Source organism: Esox lucius, chromosome 4, assembly GCF_011004845.1.
Source record: "Esox lucius isolate fEsoLuc1 chromosome 4, fEsoLuc1.pri, whole genome shotgun sequence".
Lineage (NCBI taxonomy): Eukaryota > Metazoa > Chordata > Actinopteri > Esociformes > Esocidae > Esox > Esox lucius.
The window spans coordinates 33,217,772-33,237,286 of NC_047572.1; the positions used below are offsets into that span (position 1 = coordinate 33,217,772).

Below are 19,515 nucleotides of genomic sequence, written 5' to 3' on the forward strand. Positions count from 1 at the left end.
GCTGTACATGCTCATACTTTTCATGTTCATACTTTTCAGTTGGCCAACATTTCTAAAAATCATTTTTTTGTATTGGTCTTAAGTAATAGTCACATTTTTGGAGATACTGAATTTGGGATTTTCATTAGTTGTCAGTTATAATCATAACAATTAAAAGAAATAAACATTTGAAATATATCAGTCTGTGTGTAATGAATTAATATAATATACAAGTTTCACTTTATGAATGGAATTACTGAAATAAATCAACTTGTTGCTGATATTCTAATTTTATGACCTGTATCTTTCGGATTCGCCCAGGGAACATAATGGGTCGTTAGATATGATACCGTCCTGCTCTCATTCCGGCCAGTAGGTGGCAGGGCATGTATCTTTCGACTTTTGATTTTAGGTAAGACTTATTTGAAGAAGAAGTGGTTTCCAGTTTGCTGTTTATGTTGTGTGAGAATTACGAAGTCTTTTCTTTCTAAAGTAGTCATTATGCAGAACAAAAAGATCAAATCTACCTCCAAAATAAAAGGTATGTTTTGAATTATGTTAAGCCTGAGATCGTCCGATTTCGGTCTCAGCTACGTGCGTGAAACTAAACCAGAGAAATGGATAGCTAGGAAATGCTAGCTAGCTAACACAATCCACCAATCCAATGGTGGGGAGCGATCTACTGTAGCTAACTAACGTCAATCTATTACTATACACTGTTTTGCAGTGGGGAAGGTCGGTTCGAAAAACAAAGAGGATGCACCGCATGAGCTGGAGAGTCAGTTCATCCTGCGTCTTCCCACGGTAAGGAGATGGCTGAAATAACAATAATACGTGGCCATACATAGCGCACTTCAAGGACCCAAAGTCACTAGAAATAAAAAATGAATGGGTGAGACGGTTTCATTTTTTATACTGAACATAAATATAAACATAATATGTAAAGTGTTGATCCCATATTTCAAGAACTGAAATAAAAGATCCCAGAAATGTTCCATATGTGCACAAAGGGTATTTCTCTCAAATGTTGTCAACAGATGTGTTTAGGCTCCATCCTGGTTAGTAAGTACTTCTCATTTGCGAAGATAATGTTTTGTCATGCCAAGAAGCTATTATACAGCATGATCATTACACAGATGCACCTTGTTTTGGGGACAGTAAAATGCCACTCTAATATTTAATTATTTGTCATGGAAGTAGGAAGTTGTCATGCTCACTGAAGGAATGTCTACCAGATGTGTTGCCAGAAAATGTAACGTTTTCTACTATAAGCCGACTCCAATGTAGTTTTTGTCTGGCCTCACAACCGCCAACCACGTGTAACCACTCCAGAACTCAACATCTGACTTGTTCACCTGCGGTGTCATCTGAGATCAGCCTCCTGGTCAGCTAATGAAACTGTGAAGCTGAAGAGTTTCTGCACAGGCTGTCATGAAAACGTCTCGGTGAAGCTCATCTGGGAGCTTGTTGTTGTCTCCAGGTGCTTGACCTGATTGTACATCAGTGTCGTAACAGATGCTCATTTTCAGTGCCACTGATTCAGTGGAGACTTGCTCTTCATGGATGAATGCCAGTTTCAGCTGGACCAGGCGATTGGTGGACAGAGTGTACAGCATTGTGTAGGTTAGTTATTTGCTCATGTCCACGTTGTTGACAGATCGCCCCATGGTGATGGTCAGGTTATGGTGTGGCCAGGTATGATCTACACACAACCAATGCAGTTGCATTTTGACAGTGGAAATTTCAGTTCACAGAGATACAGTGAGAATATCCTGAGGCCCATTGTCATGACCTTTCATCCATTAAACATGTCTGGGATGCTCTTCATCAACGTTCGCAGTCCGTCCCAGTTCCTACCAACATTGAGCAACTTCACTCTGCCATTGAAGAGGAGTGGGTCAGCATTCCAGGCCACAGTCAACTGTGGTCAACTTTGAGATGTCGCGCTGCCTGAGGCAAATGGTGGTCACCGCGTACTGACTGGTTTCCGGATCCGCGTACTGACTGGTTTCCGGATCCGCGTACTGACCTGGTTTCCGGATCCGCGTACTGACCTGGTTTCCGGATCCGCGTACTGACCTGGTTTCCGGATCCGCGTACTGACTGGTTTCCGGATCCGCGTACTGACTGGTTTCCGGATCCGCGTACTGACCTGGTTTCCGGATCCGCGTACTGACCTGGTTTCCGGATCCGCGTACTGACCTGGTTTCCGGATCCGTGTACTGACCTGGTTTCCGGATCCGTGTACTGACCTGGTTTCCGGATCCGCGTACTGACCTGGTTTCCGGATCCGCGTACTGACCTGGTTTCCGGATCCGCGTACTGACCTGGTTTTCGGATCCGCGTACTGACCTGGTTTTCTGGATCCGCATACTGACCTGGTTTTCTGGATCCGCGTACTGACCTGGTTTTCCGGATCCGCGGAATCCGCCCAGTTGTATTTTTTCAAGGTGTCTGTGAACAGCGGATGCACATCTGTGTTTCTAATCGTAAAATTCCATTTTATTATTTGTTCAATTAACACTTTAGCTACCCACGACCCCCTACGTTAGCTATGTCTCTTCAGAATTCAAATTATCATTATTTTCGTAGGTAGCCACCAGGTTGGCTTTAATGTTATTGTTATTGATTAGCTGATAATTGCTACAAATGGTCCTCTCATATGCAGAGACTCACCCAATTATCCTTTCGGATGTTCCCATATACAGTGGATAGAAAGTATACACACCCCTGTTAAAATGCCAGGTTCTTGTGATGTAAAAGAATGAGACAAAAATAATGTCAGAACTTTTCCACCTTTAATTTTGAACAATTCAATTGAAAAACAAACTGAAATCTTTGAGGGGGAAAAATAAAAAACTCACAATAACCTGGTTGTATAAGTGTGCACACCCTTAAACTAATACTTTGTTGATTCACCTTTTGATTTTATTACAGCACTCAGTCTTTTTGGTTAGGAGTCTATTAGCATGGCACATCTTGACATGGCAATATTTGCCAACTCTTCTATGCAAAAGCGCTCCAGATCTGTCAGATTGCGAGGACATCATTTGTGCACAGCCCTCTTCAGATCACCCCACAGATGTTCAATTGGATTCAGGTCTGGGCTCTAGCTGGGCCATTCCAAAATGTTAATCTTCTTCTGGTGAATCCATGCTTTTGTGGATTTGGATGAGTGCTTTGGGTCGTTGTCGTGCTGAAAGGTGAACTTCATCTTCGGCTTTCTAACGGACGCCTGAAGGTATTGCCTGGTATTTGGAACTGTTCATAATTTCCTTCACCCCGACTAAGGTTCCGGTTCCAGCTGAAGAAAAACAGCCCCAAAGCATAATGCTGCCACCACCATGCTTCACTGTGGGTATGATGTTCTTTGGGTGATGTGCAGTGTTGTTTTTGCGCCAAACATACCTTTTGGAATAATGGTCAAAAAGTTTAACCTTGGTTTCATCAGACCATAACACATTTTCCCATTGGGGGGACTTGATGTCTGTCTTTGCAAACTTCAGCCGGGCTTGGATGTTTTTCTTTGTAAGAAAAGGGTTCTGTCTTGCCACCACACCCCATAGCCCATTCATGTGAAGAATACAGGAGATTGTAGTCACGTAGCACACAGCCAGAACTTGCCAGAAATTCCTGCAGGCCCCTTGGAAGCCTCCCTGACCAGTTTTCTTCTCGTATTTTCAAAAATGTTTGAGGGATTTCCAGTTCTTGGTAATGTCTCTGTTGTGCCATATTCTCTCCACTTGATGATGACTGTGTTCACTATGTTCCATGGTATATCTAATGCTTTGTAAATTATTTTGTATTCTCCTGACTGATATCTTTCAACAATGAGATCCCTCTGATGCTTTGGAAGCTCTCTGTGGACCATGGCTTTTGCTCTGAGATGCAACTAAGAAAATGTCAGGAAAATACTACTAGAACAGCTGACCTTTATTTGTGATTAATCAGAGTCCTTTTAAATGATGGCAGGTGTATAATGACTTCTATTTAACATGAGTTTGAATGTAATTGGTTAATTCTGAACACAGCCACATCCCCATTTATAAGAACCAATTATGAAACCAGGTTATTGTAAGGTTTTTAGTTTTCATTTTTACCCCTTGAAGATTTCTGTTTTTTATTTAATTGAATTGTTCGCATTATACGTCACATTAAAAGTGGAAAATGTTTTATCTTTGTCTCATTCTTTTACATCACAAAAACCTGGCATTTTCTCAGGGGTGTGTAGATTTTTCATTTAACACTGTACCCCTGTTAAATGAAGGACATTCTTGTTGACATGGCATGAGCTGTTAGTGAAATTGATTTGTATCTTCTCTGCATGATCTCTGTCTAAGGAATACGCCTCGACAGTGAGACGGATTGCTCAGTCCAGCAGCGTGAATCTCAAAGACAGACTCACAATTGAGCTGCATGGTGGGTCAAACTATTTAAACTCCTTTATGGTCTAATCAAAGTGAGCGTCTTGTTAGTAGAAGTGAACTCTATTCATTACAAAGGATTGTGTAAACTTGCTTCATTAATCATGCTGATGAAATCTTCAACTTAACTAGAGGGAACTTATTTAACCCCAGCTCAGTTAATCTTTTTGTATACAGAAGCAGTGATTCAGTTAAGTCTACTTGTCCCATGAGACAATAATCATCCCTTCCCAAGAAAGCACATGTTGTCTAAGACATTGTCATCGTTGTGTGTTTGTGTGTGAAATGACCTCATATAATGTTCTCTAGCTGATGGTCGTCATGGCATTGTGAGAGTGGACCGCGTGCCCCTGGCTGCTAAACTGGTGGACCTGCCTTGCATCCTGGAGTCTTTGAAAACTGTTGACAAGAAGACGTTCTATAAGACCGCGGATGTCTGTCAGGTACGACCGGAACGATGTCCATACGAGTTCTCACCAGATTCAACTGTCCCTGGATCTTTATTTACGTGATCTAGCGTTGCTGTATGTGAACATTTCGAGTATTATAAGAGGTACATTTCAGGTCAGAAGTATTTGAACTGTGACACAGGTTTTGTTGGCCCCTTCAGGACATTGGATTAAAAAAAATTAACTATGAATTGAGGTTAAAATTTAGACTGTCAGCTTTGATTAGAGGGAATTCGTGTCCAAAGTCTGTGAACTGTGTAAGAATTCTGGACATTTTTGTACACTGACCCCGGGACAGTTGCCGGTTCAGATTTTCTTGGCCAGGTGGGTTGTTGCATCGTTAGTTCATGCAGCGAACAGAAGGCCCAGAAGTGGTTCTAGGTGTTGTTCTAAGTGGTTCTAGATGTGGCATTTGCATTTTGAGTCTCTTGCTGTTGTCTGTCTACATGAGCTGCAAAGAGGTGCCAATAAAGCAGGCTGATATTTATTTATTTTAATTATTTCCCCTAATTTACCTTCATTTATTCAAAAGCAGTTTTTTGACCTGTAGACTATGAATGCTTAAAATGGTGGAAGAAATAGATAAAACTGTCAAAGAGTACAAGAACACATTCCAGGATATAGGCATAGATGAGTCAAAGGCTACCGTAAAGAGAAGACAACACCAGAATAACCTCAGAGGGTTTACATCAGGGGTTACCATTGGTTTACATACATACCTTAAACATGGTCTTATGGGCAGAGGAGATGATTACCTGGAGTAGTCATGGAAAGTGTGGAGAATGGAGTTGCTCATGATCCAAAGTATACCCCCTCATCAATGAAACATGGTGGAGCTGGTGTCATGGTGTGGGCATGTATGGCTGCCACCGGAACTCGCTCACTTTTCTTCATTGATGATGTGACTGCTTACGGCAGCAGAAAGTCAGGATGAAGTCTTCAGAAACATCTTGTCCAAGTGAGTGTCACCTGAGCAAGACAAGGCTGTAGGCAAAATGCCCTGAAAATGACCGGTGTTCAGGCCTCGCAAAGCATCAACCTGGGAAGACCCAGCGCCTGGTGATGCCTGTGGGTCTTAGATTTTAAGCACTGATCGAATGCAAAGAATTTACAACCAGGTACTAAATCTTACATTATTTTAAATGAATTGGTCCATTTAATGAATGACTTCAAATCCAATGTGCTGCAGTGCAAAAACAAAACATTTGTCACTGTCCAAATACTTACGGAGTACACTGTATAATGAACTGCTGTTAGGTTCCTAATTAATGACCTCTATGGGGCAGATGCTGGTGTGTACGTTGGATGGAGACCTCTACCCCCCCCTGGAGGAGCCCACTGGTACTGTAGACCCCAAAAAGAAGAAGGACAAAGACAAGGACAAGAAGTTTATCTGGAACCATGGCAGTAAGTAAACCCCCCCCCACGGTGAAATCTGCTGAGTGTAGCGCTTTGCATGCATGCTGCTGAGACATAACTTTAGGCCCCAGCAAGTCAGGAAGTTTGCTTTTTGATTGAGCTGTTCATTTTAAATCCTTATGTTTCGGTCTCCAGTCACATGCCCTCTGAAGAACACAAGAAAGAGGAGATTCAGGAAGACAGCTAAGAAGAAGGTACTGACATTTCTGTTCCCCCGGAGCGCAACTCTCCCACTCATCTTGTGAATATTTTTTCTTCAGATGAATCTGGGATCTTGTCCCAGGCACTTTATTCAAACAACACATTTAAATTTCATGGAAAAGGAACCGCAGCGGAAGTAAAAACTAAGATTTACATAAATCAAGGCCTTCCATCTTTATTTGCCCCAAAGGTATAGAAGAAAATAACCAAATTCCCTGGTTTGATACAAGTGACAGTGAGTGAATGAGAAGGATATGTACTTTGTCTTATGAATAAATCTTCTTTGAGATTGAGTGCCATAATGATAGGCTAGCTTTTGTTTAATGGCTAATGTATTTTCTGGAACGTGGCCACCAGTCCTCCGCATGCACTGGTCTGGAGGAACGTGGCCACCAGTCCTCCGCATGCACTGGTCTGGAGGAACGTGGCCACCAGTCCTCGGCGTGCGCTGGTCTGGAGGAACGTGGCCACCAGTCCTCGGCGTGCGCTGGTCTGGAGGAACGTGGCCACCAGTCCTCGGCGTGCGCTGGTCTGGAGGAACGTGGCCACCAGTCCTCCGCATGCACTGGTCTGGAGGAACGTGGCCACCAGTCCTCCGCATGCACTGGTCTGGAGGAACGTGGCCACCAGTCCTCGGCGTGCGCTGGTCTGGAGGAACGTGGCCACCAGTCCTCTGCGTGCGCTGGTCTGGAGGAACGTGGCCACCAGTCCTCCGCATGCACTGGTCTGGAGGAACGTGGCCACCAGTCCTCCGCATGCACTGGTCTGGAGGAACGTGGCCACCAGTCCTCGGCGTGCGCTGGTCTGGAGGAACGTGGCCACCAGTCCTCGGCGTGCGCTGGTCTGGAGGAACGTGGCCACCAGTCCTCCGCATGCACTGGTCTGGAGGAACGTGGCCACCAGTCCTCCGCATGCACTGGTCTGGAGGAACGTGGCCACCAGTCCTCTGCGTGCGCTGGTCTGGAGGAACGTGGCCACCAGTCCTCTGCGTGCGCTGGTCTGGAGGAACGTGGCCACCAGTCCTCGGCGTGCGCTGGTCTGGAGGAACGTGGCCACCAGTCCTCTGCGTGCGCTGGTCTGGGGGAATGTGGCCACCAGTCCTCGGCGTGCGCTGGTCTGGAGGAACGTGGCCACCAGTCCTCTGCGTGCGCTGGTCTGGGGGAACGTGGCCACCAGTCCTCGGCGTGCGCTGGTCTGGAGGCCTGCAGTAAGTCCAGGCTGATTTCTTTTGCAGTACATCGAGTCCCCCGACGTGGAGAAAGAGGTGAAGAGATTGCTGAGCACTGACGCCGAGGCCGTTAGCGTCCGTATCCTTTAGCTCACGTGCTGGAACACACACACACAAACACACAAACACACACACACACACACACTGCATTAACCTGTCCCTACGTATTGCAATAACTCTTTCACATACTGCAAATGAAACATAACATGGCCCGAATCTGCTGAAGGGAGACCAGTGGTTGGCTCCTCTCTGCTCCGCTGGGCTACATTTGAAGCGTCCCCTGCTAATGTCTTAATGTGGGATCTGTGCTACAACTTACCCATATTAGCATCTGAATGGAACGCTGAGCAGGACTGACAGAATAGGAACACAGCACAGGCTATGGGGGTTAACATCAGACCGCGTCTCCTACTGTGCTGTGTGAGGACTGGACGCCGGTTTATTTGATTACCTTTGTGTCCTCATTAAAGTAAACAATTTGAATTGGAGTTTGGTTCCCCATTTCAATTAAAGCCAAACCTTATAGTGAAGCAGGTTTGTAACTAATCGCTTGAACGTGATGGAATCCGTTAGGTAAAGTAATTAGTATATGGGGTGTCGCGATATATCGGTATTGATGATAATCAATGTAATATTGATGTCATGCACTAGGCGAAAATAATGTATTTATCCAAAAACTCCTTTCTGTTATTCAATAGCTTATTCATGTCACCTAACGATGCATGTGCTTTAACAACAGGTCGGGACATATGCACTGAGGTTGAAATCCACTCGTTAGCCCCACTACAATCTCCTGGTTTTTACAGTCTGATTGAGACCTGCAAAGACGCGTCTCGGTTTTTCTATACCTTATTTATGTCCCCTTTGTACAAAGGATGCATGTGCTTAAACCATCGAGTCTGGACCATTTGATGAGTAGATTATTTAAAAGGATACTTAAATATGAAAAGGTTTTTAATCATTTCCTTTGCCTACTATAAACCAACAAAGTACATGAAAAATAATAATTGGGTCACACTCATTGTAACAGACAACGCGTTTTAGCCGAGGAAATAAAGCGAGTCTAAAGCCAATATCAACATTGATCGGAACATGGCTAGCCCTTCATGGACCAGGTGTTACCGTGGTAACACAGACAACAATACTGGAGGCAGTAGTAGAACTTCAGCTGCGCTACAACCGGCATCTTTTTGTTAAACCCGTTCTAAGGTTAATACAGCCTATCCCCTGCATGGCTTTAGACACACCCCCATAATTATTATGAGACCAGGAAAAGGCAAAGTGGGGAAAAGTGGGGTGGTGAAAAATATAATGGTGAGTAAACGGAAGAATGTTATTTTTTAATTTAATTTGTCTGCAAATTATCCTTGATAAATAATTAACTCATCAAATAACCTTTTGCTGACATTTGTCATTCCTGGGATTCCATACTGGGGTATTTCTTGGGTATTATCATGTGTAGGTAAGAATAGATTCTTACCCCCCCCCCCTCACCCTGCAAACAATATAAGGAAAGGTTCTTAGGCCCCCCCCCTGCTTCTAACAGTGATTCGATTACGAGGTTTCCCTAACCTGGGGTGTAGGCTGGGAGGTGATTGCTGAGGATGAGACCAAAGAGGCAGATAACCATGGCTCCCTGGCCAACCTGGACTCATCCCCTGGGACATCCGGGCACAAGATGGGCCGTGGTTCCTCTGGTAAGCACCGTGCATGTGGTCATTTTGCACAGGGTTTCCCAAAATGGCCATGGGTTCGTCCTTGATTCCAATTCCTGAGCCGGCATGTTGATAAGTTCTGTCCCTGACTAAGGCATTCAACCCTAATTGCTCTCCCGCTGTCCTGTCATCTTAATCAAACGATGTATATTGTAGTTCTGTCCTGTCACAGTCCAGTAAGCATTTGGGCAAGTTGGTGTCGAGGAGGTCATTAGCTGCTTTTTGTTTCAATATAGAAGTGTTTTGGTCTGGACAAACCCTGTGTGTGTTACCTTTCAGCCCAACACGACGAATTGCGGGAGATCTTCAACGACATCAGCAGCAGCAGCGAGGATGAGGAGGACGAGGGGGACCTGCGCCACGAAGACGAGGACCTGAACATCATGGACACGGAGGATGACCTTGTTAGACAGCTCCATGACAAACTGAACGAGTCATCAGACGGGGCCCGGGATGAGTCCGACCGGAACAACCAGATAGGTGAGACCGGAGGAGGGAGCTGAGTCGGGGGTGGGCCATTCCCCTGGCCCTGATGGTAGAGGTTCACCTGGCATCATCCAATGTGAAGGGGTGAAGGGTCGCATACAGATGCCGAGAGGGGCGTACCGTCCCCATATTGCCACCAAAATATGAATCTGTTATTTCTGCCGGACCGCGTAAGCCCAGCCGGCCTAGAAGAGCGACTGGCTGTGGGTGGGTGAGTGAATGGGTGGGTGGGTGGGTGGGTGGGTGAGTGGGTGGGTGGGTGGGTGGGTGAGTGGGTGAGTGGGTGGGTGGGTGGGTGGGTGGATGGGTGGGTGGGTGGGTGAGTGACTACCCCTTGATAAATAGCGTAGTGGTTAGAGACGTGGACTATAGAACATCAGGTCTCGCGGTCGACTCCTGTCTCAGTCAAAACACACAATGCGTTAGGATTTGTTCAGGACAGAAAAAGGGCTATACAAACACCCAGCAAATGTATATCTCTGTGGCGTAGTGGTGAAAGACACTGCCTTGTAAGGGCAATAATTGGACTGAGAAAATGGAGTGGCCATTAGTGATTGGCTGTATAAAATGGAATTAAAAGGTGATGATTGGACATGTTTTGCCGTACTATCTTCACCGAGGTAGCACCAGATTCTCGGGAGGGCAACTAAAATCAACACTTTTTACTGCAGGCCGGCTGAACTAGGCTTGCCTGGTTTCTTGTTCTGTTTGAAGGGTCTGATTGTCTTGTAAATCGAGCTGGAAATTGGAATAGCAGCCGGTTGGGGGGGAGGTGGGGGGGGGGTTGTGTTGTCGGAAACAGAAGCAGTGGCTACAGACGAACTAACACAGGCCATCAAGTCACATTAACCACACTAATGTCCTGTTGTCATCAACCCCCCCCCCCACGACCACCACCACACGAGAGCTGGACTGAGAGTGAGGCAGTTTTCTAGGTCAGACCGACATCTTCCTTCCTCCCTCAATCTTTTCATCTTCAGTTATCTCCTCCCTAAGAGGACTGGCAGGTGACCTCTCTGATTCAGCCACAGCTGGCCCATGGAGCTCCCCCTCACTCTCTCCTTACCTCTGATTCAGCCCAGCTGGCCCATAGAGCTCCCCCTCACTCTCTCCTTACCTCTGATTCAGCCCAGCTGGCCCATAGAGCTCCCCCTCACTCTCTCCTTACCTCTGATTCAGCCCAGCTGGCCCATAGAGCTCCCCCTCACTCTCTCCTTACCTCTGAGACAGCTCAGTGCACCTTCACTGGTTTACATGGACCTGTCAATCACATAGCTATCCGTGCAACTTCGTCTCCATCCGTCCTGTCGCAGGGCGGGCCCTTTTAATGGTCGGCCTGGGTACCAGTCCAGCCGGGCCCTTTTAATGGTCGGCCTGGGTACCAGTCCAGCCGGGCCCTTTTAATGGTTTGCCTGGGTACCAGTCCAGCCGGGCCCTTTTAATGGTCGGCCTGGGTACCAGTCCAGCCGGGCCCTTTTAATGGTCGGCCTGGGTACCAGTCCAGCCGGGCCCTTTTAATGGTCGGCCTGGGTACCAGTCCAGCCGGGCCCTTTTAATGGTCGGCCTGGGTACCAGTCCAGCCGGGCCCTTTTAATGGTCGGCCTGGGTACCAGTCCAGCCGGGCTCTTTTAATGGTCGGCCTGGGTACCAGTCCAGCCGGGCTCTTTTAATGGTCCGCCTGGGTACCAGTCCAGCAATGTGTTTGCCTTGGGCTGTTGTTTTAATGAGGACCTGGTGAAATATGTAGCACGCTTTTTTTAATCCTGTCACAGCTGGCGTCTGTTTGTGTGTGATTGGAGGTAATGAATGCCACATAAGAGATCTTTCAGGCCATCCCTGTACTAATGAGGGCCCCTGTTGGCAGGAGAATAGACAGGTTCACATTCACCTCAATGACTCCACCTGGTCACTTATTTTCAATTCACTTGTTTTATTTTTTTTAAGTAAAGCTGTCGAATGTCAAGACAAATCCTCAACAATCTGTCAATTGACGTGGCTGGGAGCTGTGTGTGTCTGCAACTCCATAGTCTCAAGATGCCTCCTAAATGTTTCCTACAAACTCCTATCAAAGGTCAGAGTGCATGTTGACGGTGTGTTCTGATCAATGTAGATCGATTACATGACGCCGCTGGTTGGTTTATTCATTTGAAATCGACCTGTGGTGAGTTTTTTGGTGCCTGTGGGTTGGATTTGCGTACAAAGTTGCCAGTTTTTAGTGTTGCCTGTCCTTGCTAAATATGTAATTGGTTCCTCGGGCATTGCATTGACCTCTACAAGGAGAATGTGTGCAAGTGAATCGAGTTCACTGTTGACTAGAGAACTGTTTCCGCGGGAGGTTTATTGAACATTGAAGGTCGGGGATGTTCCCACAAGGCCCACGGCCTGCTGGTATTCAGTTCAGCTCTGCATCGTCTCCAAATGCCACTTTCATCCCAGTCATTACATTTTTGCTGAAATAACGTGGGCAACATTTATTTTTATTTTTTTTACGGAACTAATGTGTACTCTTGTACAAAGGTTACTGTAGATGGTCGTCCTTACAATAACAGTTGAATAGTTAACCACTATGCTGTGAACTACGAGGAAATCGAAAGCATGGGCTCAATCTCAAATCACATACTACAAGTACATACTTGGTGGATGATGGTGAAGCAGCTATTTAATTTCTTGGCGCAATATAGGTGACAACTTCCTTTTTCATCAAGTGAAAAGACGAGAGAATCACGGAAACACCTCCTCTTTAACTGCACAAGGGGTTCTATTACCCTAAAAAGCATTGACAGATGCATACTTTGAAAATCCACCAGAAATAGTCGCAATATAACCGTAAACAGTTATTTTAGGCTTACTATAATGTAGCTACTAAAGGTTGTAGCCAGCAAAGTTTTTGTCTATCCTGAAAGAATCCTAATGCATAATTAGTTCTGTCTATGGCGAGGCTCAAACACCAGCTGCCTGCATTCCAGTCTGTCTCTCTAACCACTAGGCTATTTAACTAGGGGTAGTCACTCAGTCATTCTCTTTTTTTGGTCCGTGTTCTAAGCTCCAAAATAGCTCTTACACATTTTAACCGGATATAAAAAAAAAAATCTCAGAATCTTCAGAAATGTATATTCAATGGATGTTTTTCTCATTAAAACATTCTGAAGAAAACGGTTAATCTCTGACAACCCATAGGAAATAAGACAGTTGACCTAAGAAAACACAACAAAAATGAGCTCAATTGACATAGAAGGCCTGAGAGTGTGTTCCTTCTGGCACACAAGGATTCTGGTATAGACTTCCTGGTTGAGTGAGCAATGTGACAAGAAATGAAACAGCATCGGCTGTTGTTTAAATGACCCACAACTTGACATCAGCTGTCCCCATCTGCTGGGAGTTGTGGCGGTGGAGCAGGGTCTTAATCACAAATCAAACTGCATGTACCTGGGGAAGAGAATCAAAGGTTGGAAATTATCTGGAAGTACATTTCAATAACACTTTGTCACTCAACACAACATTGAAAGGTTCAGGTGGGGGGTCAATACTGGAGCAGTCTTCTAGTTAGCCTATTGTGTGAGAGGGCTGCATTGACAAACACCAGTGAATGTGTTAGAAGGGGCAGATAAACTGGAGTCGTGTAGGCTATGTAATTTCAAAGCCATTACCAATCAGTGTGTTTGTGGACAACCGGCTGCGTTCAACAACTGCAGGCAAGTCCTGGATTCATTGCTAATGCATGATTACTCTGTGCCAGGCACTGGGCCCAAGCTGCCTCTCAGAGCAGACGATGATTTGACACTCCTTACAATACTGCCTTTATTCTCTGTACAACATCCATGCTTCTAGTTCGAAAAATTTAAATGCGTCTGTTGTTGTAATCTCCATATTGGCTTCTATACATTTCCAACTTGTTTATCTAGAAAGGATGGGCAGGCTGATGGATTCTGTGACCACCCACTAATTAACTAAGGATTATCAGCTTTCTGGCACAACTTGAGACGTGCGATTACTGATGCGTTCTAGAATGATCAGACACTCACTACTGGGACAGTGTGTTCAGACCAGAATACACACATGAAACAGACTTGCTTAAAACTAGTAGCCCATGACTAGAACAAATCAATTCTAGACCAGGCTATGACTAGAACAAATCAATTCTAGACCAGGCTATGACTAGAACAAATCAATTCTAGACCAGGCTATGACTAGAACAAATCAATTCTAGACCAGGCTATGACTAGAACAAATCAATTCTAGACCAGGCTATGACTAGAACAAATCAATTCTAGACCAGGCTATGACTAGAACAAATCAATTCTAGACCAGGCTATGACTAGAACAAATCAATTCTAGACCAGGCTATGACTAGAACAAATCAATTCTAGACCAGGCTATGACTAGAACAAATCAATTCTAGACCAGGCTATGACTAGAACAAATCAATTCTAGACCAGGCTATGACTAGAACAAATCAATTCTAGACCAGGCTATGACTAGAACAAATCAATTCTAGACCAGGCTATGACTAGAACAAATCAATTCTAGACCAGGCTATGACTAGAACAAATCAATTCTAGACCAGGCTATGACTAGAACAAATCAATTCTAGACCAGGCTATGACTAGAACAAATCAATTCTAGACCAGGCTATGACTAGAACAAATCAATTCTAGACCAGGCTATGACTAGAACAAATCAATTCTAGACCAGGCTATGACTAGAACAAATCAATTCTAGACCAGGCTATGACTAGAACAAATCAATTCTAGACCAGGCTATGACTAGAACAAATCAATTCTAGACCAGGCTATGACTAGAACAAATCAATTCTAGACCAGGCTATGACTAGAACAAATCAATTCTAGACCAGGCTATGACTAGAACAAATCAATTCTAGACTAGTCTATAACTAGAATAAATCAATTCTAATACATAGACCAATGCAGCCTACAGAACACAACCAGAAACGCATGTATATATATGATGTTAATAGATGGCTGTGATAAAAACACTTGGGTGAACTGTTGGGAGTCATAGAATGAGCTAATGGTCGTTCTATTTCTGTGGTTGTTTTGATACAAAGGAAAAAGACCAACAGCAGTTATGAAAGGATTGGAACCGAAGTGCTGCTAAGCATTTCCCACAGGGGACCTAATCGTTTTTTTTTAATAGATCCATTGCGTCAGAGAAGAAATGAAGCTAGAGGCCCAACTGAGTAGAAAATCTATGTTCTGCAGCATGTTTTTATATTTTTCTTGAGCACCAAGCGAGGCATTTTTGTGTGGAAGTCAATTAAAGAGAGTCAAATGCACGACAAATTTGCTAGGTGAGGCATATTTGATGGAAAAGAACTTGCATAGATTGTTGCTAGTGAACAAACATAAGTAGGACATATAGTTACATCACGGTAACTATAAAAACAATAAAATGTCCCCTGTTCAGGCTGCCTATGCATATTTACAAGGCTGGCTGAGCATTCCAATGTTGTGAATCCAGGCACTCGTTAACAACAACCCTCATTGATTGTATTTAAGTAAGAAAAAGTAAGGAACTATTCAAATAAGGTTATGTAACATACTTCTATGACAATATAGTAGGCATAGTTTAATATCTGAGGGTGTCATCTCTGGACACGGCAATCCCCATTACATAATTTGCTTCCAATACAGCCTTGAACGTAAAAGTATTTTACTTGATTGCATTTTGGCCTAGAAACCTTGCAATACGAATATTGTGTCCCAGCTGAGACAGCCTGGTTCAGTTTGGGCCCTGAGACAAAACCAGTCCAGAACCAGTAGTGGACATTGGCTTCTGTGACTGTGTTAAGTACCTGAGGAATTCACTTGATGCTGTGGGAGTGTTTGTGATGACCTCATGGGGGACTTCCTGTTGTGTGTGTTCTTCTGTGTCTCTGATGAAGTGATGGAGTACCAGGTGCAGATAGACAGTGTGAAGGCCAAGCTGAAGGAGACACGGGCACGCAAGAAACAACAGGAGGATCTAATCATGAAGGTGGAGAACCAGGCACTGAAGGTGAGATATATATATATATATACACACACACACACACACACACACACTATATACACACACACACACTATATATGTACAGTTGTGCTCATAAGTTTGCATACCCTGGCAGAAATTATGACATTTTGGCATTGATTTTGAAAATATGACTGATCATGCAATAAAACTGTCTTATTTAAGGATAGTGACCTTATGAAGCCATTTATTATCACATAGTTGTGATAATTTTTTTAAACCATAATGATTACAGAAATCACCCTAAGGGCCTGATCAAATGTTTACATATCCTGAATGTTTGGCCTTGTTACAGACACACAAGGTGACACACACAGGTGAAAATGGCAATTAAATGTGAATTCCCCACACCTGTGTCTTTTTAAATTAGTGTCTGTGTATTAATAGTGAATGAGTTTGTTAGCTCTCATGTGGATGCACTGAGCAGGCTAGATACTGAGCCATGGGGAGCAGAAAAGAACTGTCAAAAGACCTGCGTAACAAGACAATGGAACTTTATAAAGATGGAAAAGGATATAAAAAGCATTGAAAATGCCAGTCAGTACTGTTCAATCACTCATTTAGAAGTGGAAAATTCTGGTATCTCTTGATACCAATCCAAGAAAGATTTCAGCCAAACTGCTGGAAGAATTGTTTGGGATACAAAGAAAAACCCACAGGTAACCTCAGGAAAAATACAGGCTGCTCTGGAAAAAGACAGTGTGGTTGTTTCAAGGAAAACAATACAACGATACTTGAACAAAAATGTAGCTATATGGTCGAGTTGCCAGAAAGAAGCCTTTACTGCGCCAATGCGAAATAAGGCCTTCAAAACCACTTATTCACACCTACACTCACTTTCACTAATTCAGCGCTCTCTCTCTCTCTCTTGCTTTCTCTGTCTCTGTTTCTCTCTCGCTTTCTCGGTCTCTGTTGTGGTTTCTAACAAACACCTGGTCCGCTTTGGCGGGAGAAGTCTTTGTATGAAATATAAACGTTCTAAATCACCTCATGTAAAAAACTTTCCATATTCATGCCGCAGGCAACTCAGTTCTTGATTTTTAATAAATTTTTTACATTATATTTTCAGCTGTCTGTGAGCTATGTTTGAGTTTTACAAAAAACATCCCTGTTCTGTCAACTGCTGTTTAGGGACAGATGTACAACATGAGACAGGCAAACGAAGGCTTTTACCACGTTATCTCAACTTTGCTCAGCTGGCCAAGCCGGGCCTATCTTTCACCATTATTATCATGGCCAAAGTGAAAGGTCAAAGGCGTCTGACTGGCATTCCAAAAAGCCTTTCTGTCAGATTGGGGGATACGCTCTCTGACAGCCAGGGCAGTACGGCATGCTCAGATTCCAGCAGAGCTTTCTGATGTTAAGTCAAAGTAAAATACTTGTTTCTGCCTTCCTTTACAGAACCGCTTTCAGGCTCTGCTCAATGAGATCATTCATCAGGAAGAGAGGGAGATGGAACAGGTATGGTTGTCTCAGGAAAACAGGAAGAGATCACAGATGATTGAACACCGCTCAGCATGGACGTAGCAACGGAGGGCTTACACCATTTTAAAGTAGTGAACTGGCTGGCCTTTCTGATGGGTCAGGAGTTATTGAAGGGTCACATGACTCATCAGGGTAATCCAACCAAGTTATCCCAAGGGATAAGCCACTAAATAACGTTCATGAAGAAAACGTAAGGCTTCAGGTAGGGATGCACCGATACCACTTTTTTTCAGGTCGAGTACAAGTACGAGTACTTATATTTGGCTACTTGCCGATACCAAGTACCGATACCAAGTACTCAAAGCTGCACCAGGTTTTTTCAGTAAAAAACTCTTGTCTTTTCACTTATTTCTAAGTACATGAGGCCCATTTCGACCCGGGACTGATATCAGTATCGATCGGTGCGTCCTAGTTTCAGGCCCTTTTTTTTTTTTTTTTTTTTTTACTGAACTGACATTGGCCCTCATTTGTGGGTACGATCAAATTTGATCTTGCAATGATCGTACAATAACTTCACGACAGCGCTGGTATTCATCGATATTATCTTTGTCGTATCCTGGCGTTCCTTACGTGTGGTCAGAGATGTGGTAAATCAATGTAAAAAAATAAGATCATGCTTGATTCGCATAACACCGCCATTATCACGCAAAACAACAATCATAAAAGCCTCAGTAACAACCACAGCTATTATAATAATACATTATATAGAATAAGATGACAAGGAATGTAACACAAATGTACCAGAATATTAAATATGGTATCAATGTATTTATTTCATTTAATTCTGCATTTATATCTCTTATTTCTGTTGTTAATGCGTTTGTAAGGTTTGAAATGATTTTGGGTACATAATACACTAGACAAACTTGCTTTTCCCAAGTCTCTCAGGCCTATAGTATCAACATACTTGGAGATCATATAAGGTTATTATAATTTTGGTGGCTGGGATTGATTAGTTAACAGGACTTAAATTGATTAGTGAGAGGATAAATAAACTAGTGGTTCTGGATCGAGCAGTTACCCTAATGATGGCAGAGCTTGTTCTTCTAAAGGATGAGATGTGAAAGTGTTCCATAAATGGGTGATTTTGTCATGGAGAATGACGAATGGTTAATTAGCAGTTTCAGGCTATAATTTATGCTGATAGCTGTCAATTTATAGGTTGATTATCGCATAAATAAGGGTGTGTCATATGTAAATAAGGACAGGTGCAGTGCATAATCACGTCCACGGCTTTCTGATTTATCAATCTGCGATGACATCTACGATCGTGTTGATGAGAGGCGACAGTTCCGTAAATCACACTTGGAGATGATCGTTAGTCGCTTCCCACGCTTGAATCTGAGATCTTTTCTGAGAGGATTTCATGAACGAGGGCCAACGTCTTCCGTTAGAACATCCCCACACAGCCAATGTTTAATACAAAAAGCACTGGCTTTATTTTCAACATCCAAGTGCATTGATTGACTCAATCTAAACTAATCTTAATTAGAATTGTCGAGACATTAACACCAGTCGCAGTATCTGAATATGGGTCTCGTCCCTGTCAGCACGTCACCTTGTTTTGCTGTTTGTATTGACAAATGATGGAGAAACCGGTAATGTTGCAAGACATGTTAATCATCCTCCACTTAGCCTACCAATTACACCCGGCGTTCGGCATCAATCAACCCTCCCAATCTCTGCCCCAACAGCTGGCCTCGCTTCAGGAGCAGCTGGACTCGTTGATCGAGAAGTGACCACCAGGGGGCAGCCATGCGTCAATGGGTGCTGTGAGACCAACCAGCCGGAGAAGAGAGTGAGAGAAGCGTCTGTCGTCGCTGTGGGAGACCTCCTCCGTGACATGATGTGTCATTCCATTATGGACTGGATTCTCATTTCAGTCTCCAGGCCAGTTGGAGGATTTTAGTGTTTTCTATTTTTTGATAATTTGACATTTTATTTCTTGGATGTGGTGGTGTTTGTAGACCCGGGAATGATTGGAGTTACTGGAACACGTTTTCTGTTACTCTGTATAAATAAACCCTTTGGTTTAACTACTGAATTGAAGTGTGTCTGTGTTTGACTAGTCTTACTGCCAGAGCTGTGGGAGGCTGACCAGG

At 43.9% G+C, this 19,515-nt stretch overlaps 1 protein-coding gene across 1 annotated transcript; it reads left to right on the forward strand.

The window, feature by feature from the left end:
• Positions 1–380: 380 nt before the first annotated feature.
• Positions 381–19,457, forward strand: taf7 (TAF7 RNA polymerase II, TATA box binding protein (TBP)-associated factor). The gene is made up of 12 exons (XM_010906063.4): positions 381–520; positions 707–783; positions 4,320–4,398; positions 4,713–4,846; positions 6,139–6,259; positions 6,407–6,465; positions 7,707–7,779; positions 9,284–9,397; positions 9,695–9,895; positions 15,804–15,916; positions 17,330–17,389; positions 19,108–19,457. The coding sequence occupies exons 1-12, from the start codon at positions 481–483 to the stop codon at positions 19,150–19,152; spliced, it is 1,116 nt and encodes a 371-aa protein (XP_010904365.1). The 5' UTR covers positions 381–480; the 3' UTR covers positions 19,153–19,457.
• Positions 19,458–19,515: the final 58 nt, after the last annotated feature.

Excerpts from the sequence above, each read along its gene's own strand:
- taf7 (XM_010906063.4), top strand. The coding sequence starts at position 481 with ATGCAGAACAAAAAGATCAAATCTACCTCCAAAATAAAAG. Across the intron at positions 521-706 it reads ATCTACCTCCAAAATAAAAG|TGGGGAAGGTCGGTTCGAAA; the intron begins GTATGTTTTGAA and ends ACTGTTTTGCAG. Across the intron at positions 17,390-19,107 it reads AAGAGAGGGAGATGGAACAG|CTGGCCTCGCTTCAGGAGCA; the intron begins GTATGGTTGTCT and ends CTGCCCCAACAG.